Genomic DNA, 21,014 nt, shown 5'->3' on the forward strand with positions numbered 1-21,014 from the left:
ATAAAAAAAAAAGGAGGAAAAAAGAAAAAGAGCCACCTCCTTTACTTAACACTAAATTAAGAAAGTGGGTGGGAATTCAGGGCTTAAAAATTAAAAAAGAAAAGAAAAGTGGGTGAGGTGATAAACTTTTATTGAATAATAAAAGATATGGCGGACATGAGGACACCAGCTGACGCGTACATGAGCCATAGACTATAGACACTCTTTCTTCTCTCTCTCAGACTCCACTGTACTTTGTTTTATGTCCTCCACTTGTTGCAAATGAAAAAGGATGCTTAATTCTTTTTCCTTGAGTTGATCGGTAGACATCGTTTTATGTTGTGATCATGGATATATTTTCAAGTATTTTATCTGAGAAGATAAATTAAAATATTTTATTTTTATTTTTAAAATTTAAAATCATCGCATATGAAAATATAAAACAATAATTTTAAATAAATAAAAATTTAAAAAGATTCATTTTTTTTTAATTGGAGCCTTCTGCAAAATTCAAGAATGGTTGGTGTCGAAAAATCCCAGTCAACAAGCATGCCTGAATATTTAGTTGGAGGCTTCTGAGAAACTCAAAGAATAGGAGGCGGTGATAAATTAATTTGTGGATTGATATTTAACAGGGACTGTTCAATGGACACATTTCTGCGCCCGAGCTCAATGGACTGGATATGTGTTTGTAGACCTAGAAGCTGTTCAGTTGCGTGCTAGGTTCTAGGGACGTTACAGACAACCTTGCATATGGACGATCGAGTCAAACACCATTTCTTCAATTCGCAAGCAATAAAATCACATCACAGAAGTATTTTCTCTTTTGAATGATCATGGGTTACAAAGTGATGTTTGATTGTAACATTTCATTGATGAACCTGTCTAAATTAATGGATGATGAACCATTAGGGACAGTAGCCTCTTCCGCCTCCTCCTTCCAGTGTTCGGCCTTTTCCCTCATTTTCTTACACTCTTCTCCTCCCATCAAGTTCCTGATAAGCTTCTCCACGTCTTCCCTCCTGACATTGTTGTCAATCTCCATGCCTACTCCCCATTCAACGCAAGCATAGCTACAATTTATTGGTTGATCAGCGAATAAAGGCCAACATATCACTGGCACTCCAGCACACAAGCTTTCAATAATCGAATTCCAACCAGTATGAGTTAGAAATCCCCCAACTGATGGGTGGTTCAGAACTTCCTCTTGTGGACACCAACTAGTCACGAAACAACGATTCTGAGTTTCCACTTGAAACTCAGCTGGCAAAATCGCCGACTCACCGGTAACCAAATCCGGCCTTATTATCCACAAGAACGAGATCTCGCTATTAGCTAGTCCCATGGCAAACTCAACCAGCTGCTCTGCTGTCATCACTGCTATGCTTCCAAAGTTCACATAGACAACTGACTTGGGCTCCTTGGTATCTAGCCACTGAAGGCATTCACTATCTTCTTTCCATAGATTGTATCCAATAGAGCTCAACCCATCTTGTTGAATTTGATTGAGAAGCAACTGGAGGGGACCGATGGAATACACGCGAGGAAATATAGTGGAAAGGCCATCCAAAACATCTTTCTCCAATGCATCAAAAGTATGAATAGCAATTGCATGAGCCTTAACAGAAGTCTCAGCAGCTTGCATTACAAAGTTGAATGGAAAGTCATCCGGATCTATTCTTCGAGTATACGGATAATCTTTAAGTTGGAGCGGTTTCATACCAGGGATTCCTTCTATAATTGTACTTTCAAGATAACCATTTGTTAGATAACTTTCATCTGTAAGAACGCAGGGCGTTAAAGTTAGATCATGCTGAACAATCATTGGATAGAATCATCAGATAATCACAGTTCTGTTCAAACAAGAATTTTCTTGATTATAATCTAATAACCAGGCAATCTAAATCAATGAAAAGGCCTCATGATCTTACAAAAACTTTCTTGAATAGTTTTGAGCGCACAATTGGCCTGATCTTAATTAATTTACGAAATCCAAGAATCAAGACCAGATCAACCACATGCCCTGTGACCTTTACAACAAGATCAGTACCTTTAAGTGGAAGGAAGCCCTTCTCCTTGAGGTCATGAAGCTGCTTGAATCCCATATATCCACATGCAGACATGGTGACAAGCATCACAACTGGGAGTCCAAGTTCTTCGGCAGCTGTGATGGTGAATCGCAAGAAAACATCAGAAACTAGGCAAGTAATCGGAGGATTGTCAAGTTTGGCTAGAAGAACCTTTAAGGGAGCTAACATATTGTTTTCAACAGCCATGGCAAGAGGAATAGTTCCTTGGAAGAATCTATATGTGAAGGGGGCAGGCCATCAGGGATGGTTTCAAACCGGAAGTGGGGCAAGCCATCAAGGGCATCTGGGCCTCTTGATTTCAAGAAACGTTGGTGATTGAATTCTGTGTTGACAAATGTTATGTGAAAGCCTTTGGAGTGTAAGAGTTTTGCCAATTTAAGCATGGTTTTTATATGGCTTTGAAATGGATACGGGATCAAAACCATATGAGGCATGTAATTAGCTTCTGGTTTGGATCCCATCTCTCACAACTCTCTCTATGCTTGCTTCGTTTCTTCAGAAGACTGCAGACCATGCAGTATATTATTGGATGTGAAATCTCTGCTGATATATCTCATGAATGACTATCTTTTAGGGTGTTTGTCTCTTTTTAAGTTCAAGACATGTAGCTTGATGTTGCATGTTTTGTTTAGTTCCCGATGTCACCATCGTATAGAAGACTTAGCCACGTGCTTGTGTCACGGGATCTTGTACAGGTTCAATTATTTTATTTTTCGTGGTGATTAAGTTTTAAAGAAATCAATAGTTTACATGATTCGATTACAAATTCAACGCCATTTACATTATTGGTTTTTTGAGTTAATTTGTCCGCCCAAGTCAGATTTAACAAGTATACACATGAGACAAGTATACACATGAGTTGTCAACAGACAATCAAGCTTTTCATAATTACCTTGGATTCAAGACGTTCTTTGTGGATCCCATTGATGCAATCACATTCATTTTCACATAAAACACCATTTCTCCAACAAATAATCAATAAAATCCAATCATGAAACTTGTTTTCTTTTTCTAGCATTAAAATAACTAACAGATTTATTAGAATATTTTATTTATAAATTTTTTTATTAACGTGGATATTCGAGTCAGTTTGCATGTATTACAATTAATTCTATAAATTTTAAAATTAATGATTATATAAATCTTTAGTGGTTATTATATAAATAATTAAAAATTCGAATTTAATTATCACTTGACCACTTGACCACTACTTGAATAGTTAAAAATAAAAAGTACATTTACGAGTTTGTCACATTAGTGGAGGATGAACCTTTTGCGCCCGTAGCCTTTCAGCCAACTTCTTCCACTGCATGCCTTTTACCCTCATTTTCTTTCCCTCTTCTCCTTCCATTAACATTTGGACATTGAAATCATTTTTAATCTCCACACCAACTCCCCACTCACTACCAGCATATATAGCTACTGTTTATTGCCTCACCAGAAAAAAAAGGGCCAACAAATCATAGGAACTCCTGAACACTAGCTTTCAACAGTTGATTCTCGTTAATAGTCTCTCCAGCCTCTCAAGACAACAATGGACAGAAGAGTGTGGATATACTGCTGAAAGATTTGAACGACAACTCGCTCTCATTATTAGTGATGGGGAAAGGGAGAGATGGTAGCTAGAAACATCAAGAATCTCAATTGTAGAGTGAACATCCGCGTCATTCATTAAAATAAATAATATTAATTTAATTATTAAAGAGTCTTCAAAATTTAAAGAAAAGTATCTTTTATATAGATATCAGGCATGATCCATTAAACACTTTATAAAATCAAATTATGAACTAAATTACCAAAACTAGTAGGTTAAAAATGTTATCTCGAGTCTTAACTTGGCCTTTAAATCCATGAGATAAAAATTTTTTTTATTAATATTATTGTACCTTTTCGAGCGCACGACATTATGGTGATCCTATCTTGAGCAGGAAATTGATTTTGTGGTCTATATTTTTATAAAAATAAAGTCACATCTAGTATTATAATCACTAAAAAATTTAATTGATTTTTTAGAGATTTTAAGGCAAGTGAATGAGTGTAAATGGAAGGTTTTAATACTCCTATTACATCTTACATAATATAAGTTGTTCGATGTTTGATTTGTCTTATCATTACTATGGTGTTGATGTTTTCTAATTAGTTTTCATAGGATGAGTTTGTTATAATGAATGGACTTGGGTTCAAAGTCTAAAAGAAAAAACTCTTTGTCAATATTGATTATATCTTTAGATATGTCTATAGAGTGCCTAGAAAAACCGATATAGATATCTTGAAATTTGCATTTAATTTGAATTAAATTTAATCTATGATCTAAGAGACAATTAAGATAGAAATCTAAGGAGATTTAATGTGTATAAAAACTTATTTTTACTTTAGTATTTCAAGTGTTTGCAACTCGTAAATAGTAAGGAATAGAAACAAAAAAAACTAAGTTAGAAATTTATGAAAATTCAATGTGTTTTAAAATCCTATTTTTGCCTTAATATTTCATACTTTCATGACTCATAAATTGGGAAACCAAAATTTAAAATATCTCTAATTATAATTGAAGCTTCTTTTAAGGATGTGCAATGAAATTGTTCTAAATAATATTTTGGACATAAATCTACCATTATATTAAAAATAAACAAGTTGTATTATTCTTAACAATATTTTGAACATTTACTTTTCATATGTTTCTTTGACTTTAAATTATTAAGGGATAATGAATTGTTATTTCTAGAAATATTTTAGATATTAATCGCTTGTGGTTTTTTTATCCAAATATTAACAGTAAATAATAAAAAATTATTTTCAATAATATTTTGGTTATTAACCCTTTTAAAATTTCTTTATCTAAATATTAGCAGTTAATAATAATAAATTATTCTTAATAATATTTTGAATATTTATCCCTTTGAAATTTTTTTATCCAAATATCAATAGTGAATAAAGATAAATTCTCTAAAAATAAGATTTTTATATTTTTGGAATATTGGTCAATACCCTTTGAGATTTATAAACATGTTATAAAATCTAAAATGCAAGAAAATAATTGTTTTTTGTGTTTAAAAAATCCATGCTAAAATAACATTTTTTAAAACTTTAAATATTTGATTTAAAAAAAAATATTTAAAATATATTAGAATGTTAGCCGTATACAATATAAGAAAAGCATTTTTATTATAATTGAAACACAAGTATCACGGTAAATCACAATTAAAACAACAAATCACATTAAACCACAATTAAAACGATAAACCATCACATATATTTCGTAAAACTTAGACAGTGCATGTAAGACGAAGCAGGAGGAACCCGGAAAGAAGGTCATCTAAAGCCAAATCTCATCAAAACAGAATCGGTCTCTCAACTCAAAGCCTAAACATAGCATGACCATCGTTTTCAACAGAAGGGAGTAAGTCATGTAAATATGAAAGCTAAACGTTTGAAAACCAAAACTATAACAGAAAACGTTGCTCCCGCCCGTCCTTTTTCTAATTTCTGACACTGCCATACTCGTTTCATGAAATCAGAAAGAAAACACTGGGGAGGACGCCTTTATATCATGTATATCACAGACTAAAAACCATAAAAAAAAAAAAATCATGGTCGGCTATCCTTTCTCCAGCGAGTAGTAAAGGGATGGAAAAAATATAACCTTCCTCAGAACATGCCAACGTTACTTGAACTAAAAAGGAACTTTCTTTGTGTTTTCTTTATCCTCTGGACAGACTACATTTAGGAGCACAGCTCCTTCTATACAGAAACTTAGAACTAAGGAGGTACCCGAACAGAGAAAAAAAAAATGGTGAGGGTCTTTGAAGCTCATGGTTTCTCGCGGTAGGGGAATAAGGAAAAAAAACACGCCTTCAACATAAACAATAAGCTAAACTCAAAGCCATGAAAGATTAATTAGTGGGTGAGCATATAAATTTTGTCCACACAAAAACTGCATGCTCAGAGCAAAGGGAGAAACAGGCTTGGAACAGAACAACCAACAGATGCCTAGTTTAAATATAACAAAAAAGAAGAAGGTGCGCGCAAACTGATCCGGACACCTATGAAAATCAAAAAAAAAAAAAAAAAGAGAATATAACCAAAAAGAAGAAGGTGGCTTATACCTGCAGATGTTGTTTGCTTGAATGCAAAAGATGAAGTAAAGACAGATGAAAAAGCCCTCGCCTTTTTGCCTCTAAATACCAAAGAAAGCCTTCCTTTTTTAGCCGTTAGGGGTTTTAAAAACTTTTACAGTTTTGTAAACTCCTTTTCAGGGTAGGCCAGAGCCAATCTCCTCTCTCTTTTCTCAATATCTTTGTTTTTTCTACTCTCCGTCTTCTTCTTCTCCTCTCTTTTGTGTCTCCGTCTTGTAAAGATATCAACTGTCATAATAATGCTAAGTGTCAGAAGATTAGCAATTAATATTGTTAGCATTCTGTTAGTAGTGTTTGTTAATAAAAGAGAATCTGTTAGCATTGTTAGCAATATATTGAGTGTAAAAGAAAGCATATTATCCGTGTACTGTCTTTCCAATAGTGCATATATAAAGTGAGAAATAGTAATGTAAAGAGTTAAGCAAAAGCAATAATATAACAGTGCATGAATTTCGCCTTCTGCTTCTCTGTATAAACAGATTCATTCTCTGTTCTTCTTCCTTCCTACTTTCTGCTCCTTCTTCATCTCTGTTTCATCTCTATATAAGTATCACTATCTATCAAGTCTCTCTCTATCTTCAAACTAGCAAGTTAATGCTGTGGGCCAGCAATGGACAGAAGTGTGTGAATTTGTAGCTGAAGGATCGGGAAAGGGAGAGACGCATGGCTAGAAACATCAAGGAATCTCAATTATACTTATTGAGGGATTAATTATGCACGTCCTTTATCAAATTAAATTGCCATCCAACCTCAAAATATATCAATACGGTATATTGTAGTATATTGGAGGGGATGGACGTTAATTTCTCATAAAATAATATAAATTATATATTAAAATTTTATATAATAGTTTAAATTATTAGGTGGAGATGGTTCATTAACATTACATTAGAGCTTTGATAACTAAGCAGTCACGAGTTCGATAATTCTATTTATTTAATAAAAAATAAGAATAAGATAATGTAGACTTTTACAAGTTTTAAGTTTAAATAACTTTTATTTAACAAGGTGCATTAGAAAATAAAATAAATAACATATTAGGACTTTAACTAATAACCTAAACTATTGAGTTGAGATGATTCATTGATATAATTAAATCTCTTGCATATTTTATTTTTATATGTTGAATTTTTTTAATTTTATGAATTAAATACTAATGAGGTACTAAAAATCCAAGTAACTATTGATTAATTTCTTGATTTTAATAATTAGATCTATTCTTCTAAAATATATTTAAAAACAAATTTAATTTCAATTAATGTATAGATTGATCCCAAAATATTTCTAACTACTAAACCTAACACAGAAAAATAAATAAATTCAATGGCATGCAAATCATTATTTAAGTTATTAGTTTTTTAAGATGGCAGTCAACAATCCATATACACAAGTTTTTCATGCTTTTTTAGAGTCTCCCACATGATTAATTGATGCGAATCGCTGCCTTGGTAGGAGAAACTACATGATCAATGATCTAATCACATCAACAATCCATGGTAGCTTTGAAATATGGAATGCCAGAAGTTGGCCTGCACCATGTTCGAAAATGAAGCATTTATTTATTATGATATTTAAATTCCAATAGAAGGCAACAGACAGGGAAGGAAATTCGATCTTTTCACAGACGAACGAAATTTGATCTTTTCATGAATTTTTTATTTCTAGTGTGACGATCTAATTGTTTGAAGAGATTATTTCATGGATGAACTTGTCCAAATTAATGGATGATGTACCCTCTGGCCCAACAGCTTCTTCAGCCAACCTTTTCCACTCCATAGCCTTTCCCCTCATTTTCTCACCCTTTTCCCCTTCCATTAACTCCTTCACCAGCATCTCCACTTCTTCCCTCTTGACGTTATTATCAATCTCCATTCCAACTCCCCATTCATTGCAGCTATATCTACAGTTCATTGCTTGATCAGCGAAGAAGGGCCAACACACCATTGGAACACCAGCACACAAGCTCTCAATGGTTGAACCCCAGCCACTATGAGTTAGAAACCCTCCAACTGCTGGATGGTTAAGCACTTCCTCTTGGGGACACCAACTTGTAATAAAGCCACGCCTTTCAGTTTCCTCTGCAAATTCAGCTGGTAAAACAGCTGATTCACCGATGACCAAATCTGGCCTTATAATCCACAAGAATGGGATATTACTATTAACTAATCCCATTGCAAACTCCACAAGTTGATCAGCTGTCATCACTGTAATGCTTCCAAAATTCACATACACCACTGATTTGGGTTCATACAAGAAAGTGGTATCCCATTCTGGCTACACCTTGTTAAAAATCAAATTATTTTTTATAAGCCTAATACTCCATGTTATGCTGAAAAAATGAGATTCCAAGCTTGAATCCAAAATAAATCTTCCGCTAAAAAAGACTACTAATAAATAAATAAATAAAACCTAGAATAATGCACAGTACACTCCCACCATCATAAAATTTTTATGATTTCTAGGATTATCTGATTTAATAATTGGCAGATTTTTAGAGAAGTGATTTGGAAAAGAATATTATATAAAATTTAGACGGTTCTATATATGGCATGTTTTTTGAATTATGCCGTCGAACGTACAGTATATATAAACATAATATAATATATTATATTATAAATAAAAGAAATTGTTGTCGTGATAATGTTTTATAATCATTTCTCCATCAACTTGCAAGGGAGAATCTGGATGTTTGAAAATTTAGAAAAGAATAAAGCAGCAAAATACTAAAGAAGTTGTATAATGGTGTAATAAAGCCACTTTGCTTGGGAGTTCACTTGTAATTGATGATAACTTAAATAATAAACTAGCATGTGAATTACCTTTGATTGGGGTGAAGCCTCTCTCTCTAAGAGCATGGAGCTGTTTAAATCCCATATAGCCACATGCATTCACAGTGGCATACATCACAACTGGAAGACCAACTTCTTCCCCAGCTTTGATGGAGATCGGAGCGAAGGGATCAGAAACAACGCAGGTAATCGGAGGGTTGTTCTCCGATACGGTATTTTTGAGTTGTAAAAGAAGATCTTTAAAGGGTGCTAAGAAATTCTTGTTCATGGCATCACAAAGAGAAGGTATGTCTTGGGTGGCATCAATATCTGAAGGAGGGAGGCCATCAGGAATGGTTCTAAAATGGAAGCCAGGCAAGTCGTCAAGGGCATGAGGTCCTCTTGACCTAAGGAAACGTTTGTGATTGAATTCTGTGTTGACAAACGTGATGTGAAGACCTTTGTAGTGAAGAAGCTTTGCAAGGTTAAGCATAGTCTTTAGATGACCTTGGAGTGGACATGGGATCACAACAACATGAGGCTTCGAAATGGATCCCATACCTCTCTTACGAGCTAGCTTGCTTGCTTCTCTCTGTTCACTCTCAATGATTCTTGTCCTGTCATTTATAGCCAGAAATGGATGTTTTTCTATTTCCAAATCAAGCAACTAATTAATTTCTGCATCACAGCTCACAAGTACCTTCCAAATACAAGGACTTCACAAATTAATTGTCACTATAAGCTAGAAAATCTTATCAGCAAAATTGTCTGGCAGCCTGTAACGTAACATTGCACTATCTCCAGCATCTATCAGTGGCCCTTTTTCTAGAGGTATGAATGAATGGCCAGTTATTTTTTCATTGAAAATTATTATTAAAATATATATCCAGATAATGGCAGCTAGAAAAATTTATTTATAGCAATGAACATAATGAATTGAATTAATTTAATCTAAAAAAAGTTCAAATATACAAATAATTGAAACCTTGTAATTCAATTATATACAGCATCATTCATCCTTTTCTTCTTACTGACAGTTGGATAAATTGTTTTGGAATAACGAGATTAAATCCACATAAATGTGGAAACCGGCACCACACCACCCTCTGTCTCCCTCCCTCCCTGGACCACCGGCCCTTGCTGTCATGATAGACACAACACACATTGCTAGTGCCGTGAGTTTAAAAACTGCTCAAATTGACAGCATGTCATGAGGAAGAGTGGAGCCATCCCCAACGCATTGTCAAATTTAATGTATGGAGCCAAGGGTTTTGACTATCCGAACAGTTAATTTTGAGGATATATATTTTGAGTAGGAAACATGTTAATTTTGGAGCTGTAAGATATGCATAGAAAGTAAAATATTACACATTTACTCTCAGTTGATGACTCTACAATTTACTTATTCCATAGCATTAAAAAAGAAAAATTGTACTTCATTAAACACATAAAAAATTCCATTTTTTTTAAATTTTAAAACCTAAAAACAAATATATTATTCTTCATTGTTTAAATGGAGCCTTCTGCAAAATTCAAGAACGGTAGATGTTGAAAAATCTCACTCAACAAGCATGCCTGGATACCTAGTTGGAGGCTTCTGCGAAACTCAAGAATAGTAGGCGGTGATAAATTAATTTCTGGATTGATCTTAGTTAAAAGATGACTGCCATGCCATGCCTCTGCATCATCCTTCATTTTCGGTTTAAAGCTTCCATGTCGTTTTAAGAGTCGTTTTCTTTTTAAACTCTCTTAACACAATGGTTATTTGTCAAAAAGTGTCAAAAAGAAAATAACGTAAACATCCAAATTCATTTATGTATTATGAATCAATTTGTTAAACTTTTCATAACTGCTCCATGCTAATGTTGGTATATCGCTAAAAATGTTAGGATTAATTTCATTAATGTGCAGCGATTATAAAAACATGTGCAGCCTACTCTGAAAGGTAAGGATGTTTATTGTCAAAGGCTGCAATGGTGGGTTATTGATAGCAGCTGCAAATATCAAAAAGAGCTGCACCACCCATGCGCAACCTTCCCAATTGTCAAAGTTTAGTATGCCGTTTCTCCCATTTTTTAGTCTCTCATTTCCCTCATTTTCCCAATGCTGTCGGAAGTCGGAAACTATTAATTTGACAAACGCGCCTCACTAACCAACCTCTCCAGGTTAATGGATTGATGAACCAGTTGGTATAGTGGCCACTTCAGTCAACCTTTTTCAGTCCATGACATTTTCCCTCGTTTTCTTAATCATTCTCTCCTTCCATAAGCACACAAGCTTTCAATAATCGAATTCCAACCAGTATGAGTTAGAAATCCCCCAACTGATTGGTGGTTCAGAACTTCCTCTTGTGGACACCTAGTTACGAAACAACGGTTCTGAGTTTCCTTTGGAAACTCAACCTGCAAAATCTTCGACTCATTGGTAATAGTTGAGAATAATTAGGAGAACTAATCTTTGGTTTAACTAATCTTTTTCTATTTATATGTGTAATATACAATAGTTAAGGTGGATAATATTTTTATCTATAATAATATGTACCCTCAAGCTGAGGGTGAAGGATTGACCCGAAACTTAAAATAAAAAGTAGTAAATAACGCAATAAAAAGTGAATTTATAAAGATATATACAAGTTGATTCTGAAAGGAAAGGAAAAGAATTTGAATCTTCTACTTTGCAACTTTATCTCAAATAAAATGATAATAAACTTCAACATGTTTTGTGTGAGAATAAAAAACATGATTTGCAGATAAATATGTGACACTAAAATTATTACACTAAATGTTAGGAGCAGAAACAGACAGAATCTAAAGATTTGTTAATAACTATTGAAGCCAAATAACCTCAATAATACCATTTGCTAAAGTTTTGTATTTGTTAGGATACTGACATGCAAACCCGATAAGATAAAAGGTAAGGAATCTGATAAAATGAGAAATGAAACATATAAGAATTTTTGTGATTTTTCCAATTAGACTAAATCTACAAACAAATATAGAAGAATTTTACTAAGTAAGGTGAGAATTATAACATCTCTCAAATAATAGGAGAAGAACTAAGAATTTTTCTATTATTAGGAGAAAACACATCACTTACTTTCTCACAAATACTCCCACAACTTTATAAGATTACTCTCTCTTCACTCTCCTCTTTTTCTCTCTATCTTGATGTGCAAAATAAATTTGAAGATATTGCTTATTTATAAGCAAGAATGAGGGGATAAAGATCATAAATCATGACACTAATTATGCCAATAAATTATCTCCACGCATACTCTACTAATTATGTCATTATGCCAATAAATTATCTCCATGCATACTCCACCACTTATATCAACAACTCATTTCCACTCATTTTTCTCTTCCACCAATTATGTGGATTTAATTTATTTAATTAAGTGATAACTTTATACTCTCTCAATTGAAGACTTTGATGATTTAATCAAGTCTTCACACTTGATCATTTGTGATTCTTCTATCCTTTCTATGCTTGTTATCTTCATGCTGCTTATGTTTTTGTTAGGCCGCCATAAGAGGATCTGCACCATATATGCTTATTAGTGTTAACTGGTTTGGTGAAAGCATCTACTGAGTTTTCCTTTATGTAAACTTTCTAAAAATCCACACTTTCATCTTCCACTACTTTATGAACAAAATGGTATTGAACATCTATGTATTTTGCTCTTAAATAAAACGTTAGATTCCTTGCAATATACAAGACACTTTGACTATCATAATACAAAAGAATCTTTTTTTGTTTGTGCCTGAGCTCTTCCATAAGTTTTTTTTTATCCATATTACTTCTTTACAAGCTTGTGTAGTTGTCATATACTCAGCTTGTATTGTGGATAACACTACAATAGTCTAAAGTTTAGAGATTTAGCTTATAACTCCTCCTACAATTATAAACACATAGCCTGTCATCGCATGTCCCCCACATGGCGATTCAATGATTTTTCATTATACTTGTTACTTTGATTTATTAGTTCATTGGAGTCGCCATCTAATATTTAATGAAAGGCTACTAGAAAACCCTGGTGCACTAGTCGTTACCAGAAATTCAAGGATAAGAAACTGATTATGAATAAAAAAAGTATTAAAACCTCTAAGAAAACCCTACTCAAGATAAGTTGCTTTACAATTTAATATAATTTAAAATTTTAAAATATTAATTAAATTCTAAGATTTTAATAAATCAATTATTAAATCCCAAAATACACGTAAAAACATGTTCTTATATTTTCATGGAAAATATAATATAATTTTATTTATCCTTAAATATTTAACTATATTCAAATTAAATACTTCATTTTTTTGTCTTTTTGATTTTTACAATTCAATAACATAAATAAATAAAAATACAAACATACACTTTTATGTACCTTTTACTATATTTTTCTGTTACAATTTTTTACAACATAATATAAACTAAAAATATTTAACAGAAGTTTAAATACATATTCTAGCATGTAAAAATTACAAAAAGTCCCTAAAGAGTCCAAGAATTGCTGAGGAGGTCCTCAGGAACTGTGGAAGCACTGCAGCGTCTGGTCCACGCGCTGCCGCCATTGGCGGGCGCGTGGCCCCAGGAGCTGCGGTGAAAAGACCACAATGGGGGAGATCCGAAATGGCTTCCTCCCCTCTTCACTTTCCCCACCGGCGACGATAACGCCGTTACCTGCAAAACAACCAAAAACACAACAAGCAATTCTATTGTAGCTCTTCTTTCTTTGTTTTCAGTCTGACTTCTCTTCCTTCAGATCTGCCACATCTGGAGCCAGGCGTTGCACGCACTGCCAACAGACTGGGCATGTGGATGGCTGGATCGGCAACTCCCCTCCTCCCATTTCATTTATGCAACAGCGGTGTTGTCCACCGCTGCCATGGTTGTGGGACCGGCACCCATCCAAGCTTCGGTTTTCTGCCCCTTCTTCACTATCCTCTAGCCTCCTTCGAATCTGTTTTGCTGCAGATCGGTTGATAAGTTTTTTTTTGTTCGTGCTCTTCTCCTCTGTTTCGTGTACTGACGGCAAGGAGGAGTGCTGGGGGTGTCCCCTCTAGGGAAAGGGACAACGGTGGGTCTATGGGCATTGCTATGTTCGGGCTGTTACCCGCAGCTGGAGAAGGGAGCAGTTGAGAGGGAAGATCTGTTGAAGTGGGGGAGTGGCCGGAGATGGTGTTCACAGCGACTAAGGAAAAAATTGGCTGTGAAGGAACAACCCTGGTGAGATGAAGGGAGAGTTTGGCCGAGTTGGGTTTGTGAGGGAGAAGGATTTGATTATCCTTTGGCCAGGCAAAGGGGGGAAGAACAACGCTTGTGGGTTTTTTCAAGGTCAGGGAGGGGCGTCTGCTTTGGTTTTGGAAAAACCAATGGGTCAGCTGAGAAAAGGAAATAAAGTGGAAAAATGGCTAGAGGGCTAGGGAGCCAAGCTCTTGGCTGGCGAGAAGAAGGGAAAAATCGTGATCAAGAGGGAGCGGGTGGCGGCTTGGAGAAGGGATAGATTTAAGGTTTCACTTTCTTTTCTTTAAACCGAACCCCTTTTCTTTATGAAATTTTCTTCCTTAACATTCAAAATTGCCCCCTTTTTTCCCCCCCCTCTCCTCCCACCAAGTTTTTCCCTTTTATAGGTAATAAAATTTATTATTTTTTATTTGCTTGGTTTCCGAGCAACTAAAAAAAACAAATTGATCCTTCATTGTTTTCTATCCATATTTGCTTCCTTGTAATTTTGATTTTTTTTTTTTAAAACAAGCAATATCAACGTCAAAACAACAAGAAAAATCAGTGATTATAAAATTAACGCATTAAAAACTGAACGCGTTCAAAATACCTTTAAAAATTTAATTCTTCTGAAATGATGTTGAAAATGCTAAAACGATGCAAATATATCAAAGTATATCTTTTTGGATTTTTCATTGCTATTTTTGATTTCTTAAAAAAATTTATCAAAAATACGGGTTAAAAATTAGGTAACAACACTTGTAGTGGATTTTGTTTTCTCAAGGTCGCTGGCAAAATCTAAATCAACACAACATTTGATAGTAAATTCTAATCTTTATAACATAATATGACATCTGAAGTACCCTTGATGTATCTTAAGATCTTCTCAATAGTATTTTAATACTCTTTACCAGGATTTTCCATGTATCGACTAGTTGTTTTCATTGATTATGTAATGTTCAATCTTATACATATCATGACAAACATTAAAATTTCCACTATACGATACTTGAGACATTTCCATCCTCTTTACTTCATTGCTAGGAGACATGCTTAAGGATAATTTAAAGTTAATAGGAAGTAGGGTGGAAATTCCTTTATAATCTTGCATGTTGAAGCGTCATAAGATCTTTTTTAAATAATTCTTATGAGAAAGCCAAATCTTTCTCTTACTTCTGTCTCGGTGAATTTGCATTCCTAGAATCTTATTTGTTGGTCCCAAATCCTTCATATCAAACTCCCTAGCTAACTATGTCTTTAATTCTTGGACTCGATCTTTATGGGGGCCTATCACCAATATGTCATCCATATATAACAACAAAATGATGAAATCTTTTTCAAACCTTATGTGATATGTACAATGGTATAAACTGAGTCTATTGTATCCAAAGCTAATTATAAAGGAATCAAATATCTTGTACCAACATCTCGACGCCTATTTGAGATCGTATAGAGATTTGTTCAACCTGCAAACCATGTTTTCCTTGGTTGCTTTAGCAAAACCCTTTGATTGGAGCATATAAATTTCTTCTTCAAGTTTTCTATGAAGAAATGCAATTTTCACATCTAACTGGTCTAAGTAAAGATCAAATATAACATACATCGCCAAGACTACTCTAATTGTAGTAAGTCATACCATCGGGGAAAATATCTCATTAAAGTCTATTCCTTTTTTCTAAGCATATCCTTTCACCACCAATCTCACAAGATATCGCTCCACTTGATCATTGCCATCACGTTTTATCTTGTAAACTCATGTGTTACTAATGACCTTTCTTCGTTGTGGTAGTGGAACAAGGTCTCAAGTATTATTCTTGCATTGCTGCCATCCATGTAGATCCATCTATACTTTTGATATCCTCGTGGAAAGTTGATGGCTTTCCATCGTCTGTTAGAACATAGTATGCAATGTTGCTCTCAGTAACATATTATGAGTGCTAAGCTGATGGTCTTGTTTCATGAGTTTACCTTATTTTTTTTTATTCTTCATGCTCTGGTGTAACTTTAGAAGAAGTATGATTCTAAATATTTTTCTTCTTAACTACTGTAGTCTCATTTAAAATGCCATTATATTCTTTTATTTGTATTTTATCTTCTATAAATATGACATCTCCAATAATGACTATCTTGTAGGCAATAGGATCCTATAAGTGATACCCTTTCACTCCATCAACATATCCCAAGAATACATATTTTTTGGATTTTGAATCCAACTTGTTGACTTTTTTAGTATTGTACATCACGTACACATGACTTCCAAATATATGCAATCGAGAATAATTATTTGGCTTTCCAGTCTACATATCCATTGATGTCTTCAGCTCAATTGCAGTTAATGAAGATCAATTTATCACATAACAGGCAGTACTGACAGCTTCTGCCCAAAATGACTTTTTTAGACCTATAGTTTTCAATATTGCCCTTATTCTTTCTAATAGAATTATGTTCATTCACTAAGCCACTCCATTCTACTATGCAGTGTATGCCGTTATGAACTGCCTTTTGATACCTTTATATTGATAGAAGTTATCAAATTCATCACTGGTATATTCTCCTCCATTATTAGTCCTCAAACATTTGATTTTCTTTTCAGATTCAAGTTCTACCCATGCTTTGAAAGTTTTAAAGACTACAAACACATCTGCCTTTTTTTAACTGGATAAACCCAACATCATCTAGAGAAGTTATCTATGAATGATACAAAGTATCTTGCTCCTTCTAAGGGTACAACTGGTGTTTGCCAAACATCATAGTGAATCAGGTCTAAGATGCATTTGCTCTGAATTGTTGATGTGCCAAACTTCAACATGTGTTGTTTACTTGTAACACGATGCTCAGAAAAATATAAAGTAACCTTTGTAAGCCCACAAAGTAACTTCTGATCAAAGAGAATTTTCAAACCTTTTTTTGACATGTGACTTAGTTTTTAATGTCACATTATCGTCTTCTTTTCTATAAGACTAACTGATGTAATTGATGCTTCTTTCCCATTGTCGCACGATAGAAAATCCACGCGGCGTTGGCTCCAACAATTTTTCATCGTTATTATTTGATTTGATCTTGTTGGATTCGTTAGGAGTCGCCACCTAGTATTTAATTGAAGATTACTAGGAAATCCGATTGTACTAGTCTTGTCAGAGATTCACGGGTAAGGAACCGGTTGTGGTTAGGAAAGATATTAGCACCCCTAACACACCTTACCTGAGGTAAGCTGCTTCATGGACTTGATGTGTTAAAGAAGTTTTAAAAATTTTGTCTTTTCATCCAAAAATATAACTTTCATACAAATTTATACTTCTATACCATGATACAATCAAAATATTAAATCCTTCTTCATTCTCTGCAATTTTATCATAAATAAAAAGAAACATTCATAAGATAAATACAAGCACACACATGCACTTTCCCTGTATTTTTCTTTTCTTTTCTTTTTATTCTTTTTGTTTTTTTGTTTTTCATATTTACAAAATACAAATAAAAATTCAAACTAAACAAATATTACATTAAACAGTTTGAAAATTACAAAATAACTCCTCAAAACTCCATAAGAGTGCTGGGAAGTCCTTCTGAGTGGTGTGAACAATGCTCGTCAATAGTGGCAGCGCGTTGCTCCATGCACCACTGCCACTGCAGGTGGCAGAATCTAGTGGACCAGGAACCTCTTTCTCTTTTCTATCTTCCTATGCCGGTGGTGACCTACAAAACAAGAACAAAAAAAAAACAACCTAGACAATTTACTTTGATTTTTCATTTATTTTTGAAATCTCATTTAGCTTTTTTTTTTCCTTTTTTTATTTTTATTTTTGGGTTTCATCCACATTACAAATTATAAAAATTCAAAACAAAATAAAAATTACATTAAATAATTTGTAATTTACAAAATAGCCCTAAAAAATTCAGAGACGGTTCTGGGATGTATTCTGGGTCTGCAGGAATAGTATCGGCGCGTTGTTCCACGCATCACCACCACTGGCGGCGCGTGGGTTATTGTTGGAGTGCAGTCCATTGTATCTGAAACCGCGCGATCTCCTCCTCACTCCTGCTTCAGCGATGAGCTATAAAACCAGAAAAGAGTACTCCTGAAATAGTACAAATTAAGCCATCATACATCTTTAATTTGATGGTGCCAATGTCAACAATTTTTAAAGCATAATTATCACCCTGAACACTATGCCTCTAGAGATGGATTCATATATATGAAATCAATTTCGATTAGGAGTCATATGTCATATTGATCCTGAATCTATTAGCTAGACCTTAGTGAGCTTTTCTTTATTTATAGAGATTGTCGTTGCTTCACTATATAAAACCTCGCTATTTTTAGAGGTGCTTGTAACACATCTTTGAGGTTTTGATAACTCTATAGTATTATGTGTACTCTTTTTAAACCAACAATTCTTTTTGAAGTGCCGTTTTTTGCTATAGTTATAGCATTTCATAATTTTCTTACATCTTGATTTGGACCTCCCATGTTTTGGACTCCCACTAGAGTCACGCTTTGTTGATCTTCCTCTTGACATCAACAACATCGTTGCTTGGTTTGAACTGTTTTCATCTCATTTGTTTCTATAATTATCTTCTTCTTCCAAGATAGCAAATGCAACATCATCAAAGACTAAATAGTTTGAGAGGATATTATTGGTCAAGTTGATAATGAGCTAAGTAGGCGAATCAGGAAGACTTTAACGTAGAAGCTCTACATATTCATTTTTCTCTATTTGTTGACCCAACGTAGTGACTTGTGAAAATAGAGTTCTTATTGTATTGATATGGTCAGTCACCGTCGTGGTTTCTACCATTTGAAGGGTATAAAGTCTCAACTTCAAGAAAATCTTATTGTGCAAAGATTTGGACTCGTATATCTTTGTCAGAGTATCTCATATCTTCTTAGCTGTTTTATTCTCCGCCACACTTGATAATACTTTATCGGCTAATGCTAAATGTATGTTAGCATTAGCATTGCCATCCATCTCATTCTATTTTGCATTGTTAGTAATCTTCTTAGGCCAATCGCTGCTAAGAAATTATCTTTCTTTAAGATTGTCTTGATTCTTATTTTTCAGAGTGAGAAATTGCTCCCTTTGAACCTCTCAATCTAATACTTTGCTGTCATTTTATTCACTGTGATCTATTAAGTTATCACTGTTACACATATCTATAACGTATATAGAAATAGAATTGTGTCAATAATACTTCACTAAGTTCTTAGGAAAGATTGGAGGAGTCACAAACAATCCCGCTTAAAACTTGATCTCCTTAAATAGAACTTCCTAGATTGTATTTAATCACCACACTGACTTTCTATACATGCCAATAGTAATGTATGTGAACAGTATCGTATGGATGAACAATTCCATATATATGAATAGTAACTATATACACAAATAACTTTTGTATGTTAACAACACCAACCAAAAAGCTCTGATACTACCGTTAGGATACTGACATGCAAACCCGACAAAACAAAAGGTAAGGGCTGGAATAAAATGATAAATAAGAGAAACAAGAATTTAAATGTTTTATCCAAAGATGCTACGTCCACGGGCAAGTATAGAAGGATTTTACTAAGTAATGTAAGAATTGCAACTTCTCTTAAATAATAGAAGAACAACTAAGAATCTCTCTATTACTAAGAGAAAATATCTCACTTACTCTCTCACAAATATCTCACTCTCCTCTTCTTCTCTCTATCTTGGTGTGCAAAATAAGTTTGGAGGCATTGCCTATTTATAGATAAGAGAGAGGAGACAAAGGCTATGAACCATGACACCAATTATGCCACAAATTATGTCAATAACTTATCTCTATTCATACTCCATCAATTATGCTAACAATTCATCTCCATTTATTTTTGTCATCCACCAATTATATAAATTTAATTGATTTAATTAAGTAGTGGCTTTACAGTACTATCTTTAGTAGAGAATCGAGCAACTGTATATTGCTTAAGATAACCAAAGTACACTAGATAACTATCCATGGATTTTCTATAATCAATACTACTTGCAAAATCTGTATTTGTAAAGTCATGTCATGGAAAGGAAGAACTATGAGTAATATGTAGGCTATGTGTTATAGTACCAATAAAATAATACAAAATGCATTTAATATCAGCCCAATAAAAGTTTTGTATGAGTATGTAAAAATGTATAAACTGATATATTTTGTTAATAATAAATCAAATATATGGTCCCGTAAAAATAAGATATTGAAAAGTATTTATAATTTCATGAAAACGTGTAGCATAAAAAACAAAAAATGTGATAATATGATAATTTTGAATGTAAAGATAGAAGTATTAACATATTTTCAAGATATCATGTATGTTCGAAAATGGAGCATTTATTTATTATGATATTTCAGTTCCAATAAAAGGCAAAAGACAGCGAAGGAAATTTCACCTTTTCACATACGGACGAAATTTGATCTTGTCATGAATTTTTTATTTCCAGCGTGACGATCTAATTGTTTGAAGAGATTATTTCATGGATGAACTTGTCCAAATTAATGGATGATGTACCCTCTGGCCCAGCAGCTTCTACAGCCAACCTTTTCCACTCCATAGCCTTTCCCCTCATTTTCTCACCCTTTTGCCCTTCCATTAGCTCATTCACCTGCATCTCCACTTCTTCCCTCCTGACGTTATTATCAATCTCCATTCCTACTCCCCATTCATTGCAGCTATATCTACAGTTCATTGCTTGATCAGCGAAGAAGGGCCAACACGCCATTGGAACACCAGCACACAAGCTCTCAATGGTTGAACCCCAGCCACTATGAGTTAGAAACCCGCCAACTGCTGGATGGTTAAGCACTTCCTCTTG

At 34.0% G+C, this 21,014-nt stretch overlaps 2 protein-coding genes and 1 pseudogene across 2 annotated transcripts in view; all 3 read right to left on the reverse strand.

Annotated features, from left to right (window-relative positions):
- The window catches only part of LOC105115037 (7-deoxyloganetin glucosyltransferase-like), a 21,535-nt gene extending 18,907 nt beyond the window's left edge, over window positions 1-2,628 (reverse strand). Inside the window, exon 1 of the mRNA XM_011011804.1 lies at window positions 2,552-2,628. The gene's annotated coding sequence lies outside the window, so the exon portion shown is untranslated. The remainder of the gene's footprint in view (window positions 1-2,551) is intronic.
- On the reverse strand, window positions 774-2,632 carry LOC105115036 (7-deoxyloganetin glucosyltransferase-like; annotated as a pseudogene).
- A 5,109-nt stretch (window positions 2,633-7,741) lies between these two features.
- LOC105115040 (7-deoxyloganetin glucosyltransferase-like) lies at window positions 7,742-9,611 on the reverse strand. The gene is made up of 3 exons (XM_011011808.1): window positions 9,005-9,611; window positions 8,927-8,968; window positions 7,742-8,476 (listed from the first exon to the last, which is right to left on the reverse strand). Exons 1-3 carry the CDS (start codon window positions 9,527-9,529, stop codon window positions 7,877-7,879), a joined length of 1,167 nt encoding a protein of 388 aa, XP_011010110.1. The 5' UTR covers window positions 9,530-9,611; the 3' UTR covers window positions 7,742-7,876.
- Between the last annotated feature and the right edge of the window lie 11,403 nt (window positions 9,612-21,014).

This window comes from Populus euphratica, unplaced genomic scaffold (genome assembly GCF_000495115.2).
Source record: "Populus euphratica unplaced genomic scaffold, PopEup_1.0 scaffold633.1, whole genome shotgun sequence".
Classification (NCBI taxonomy): domain Eukaryota; kingdom Viridiplantae; phylum Streptophyta; class Magnoliopsida; order Malpighiales; family Salicaceae; genus Populus; species Populus euphratica.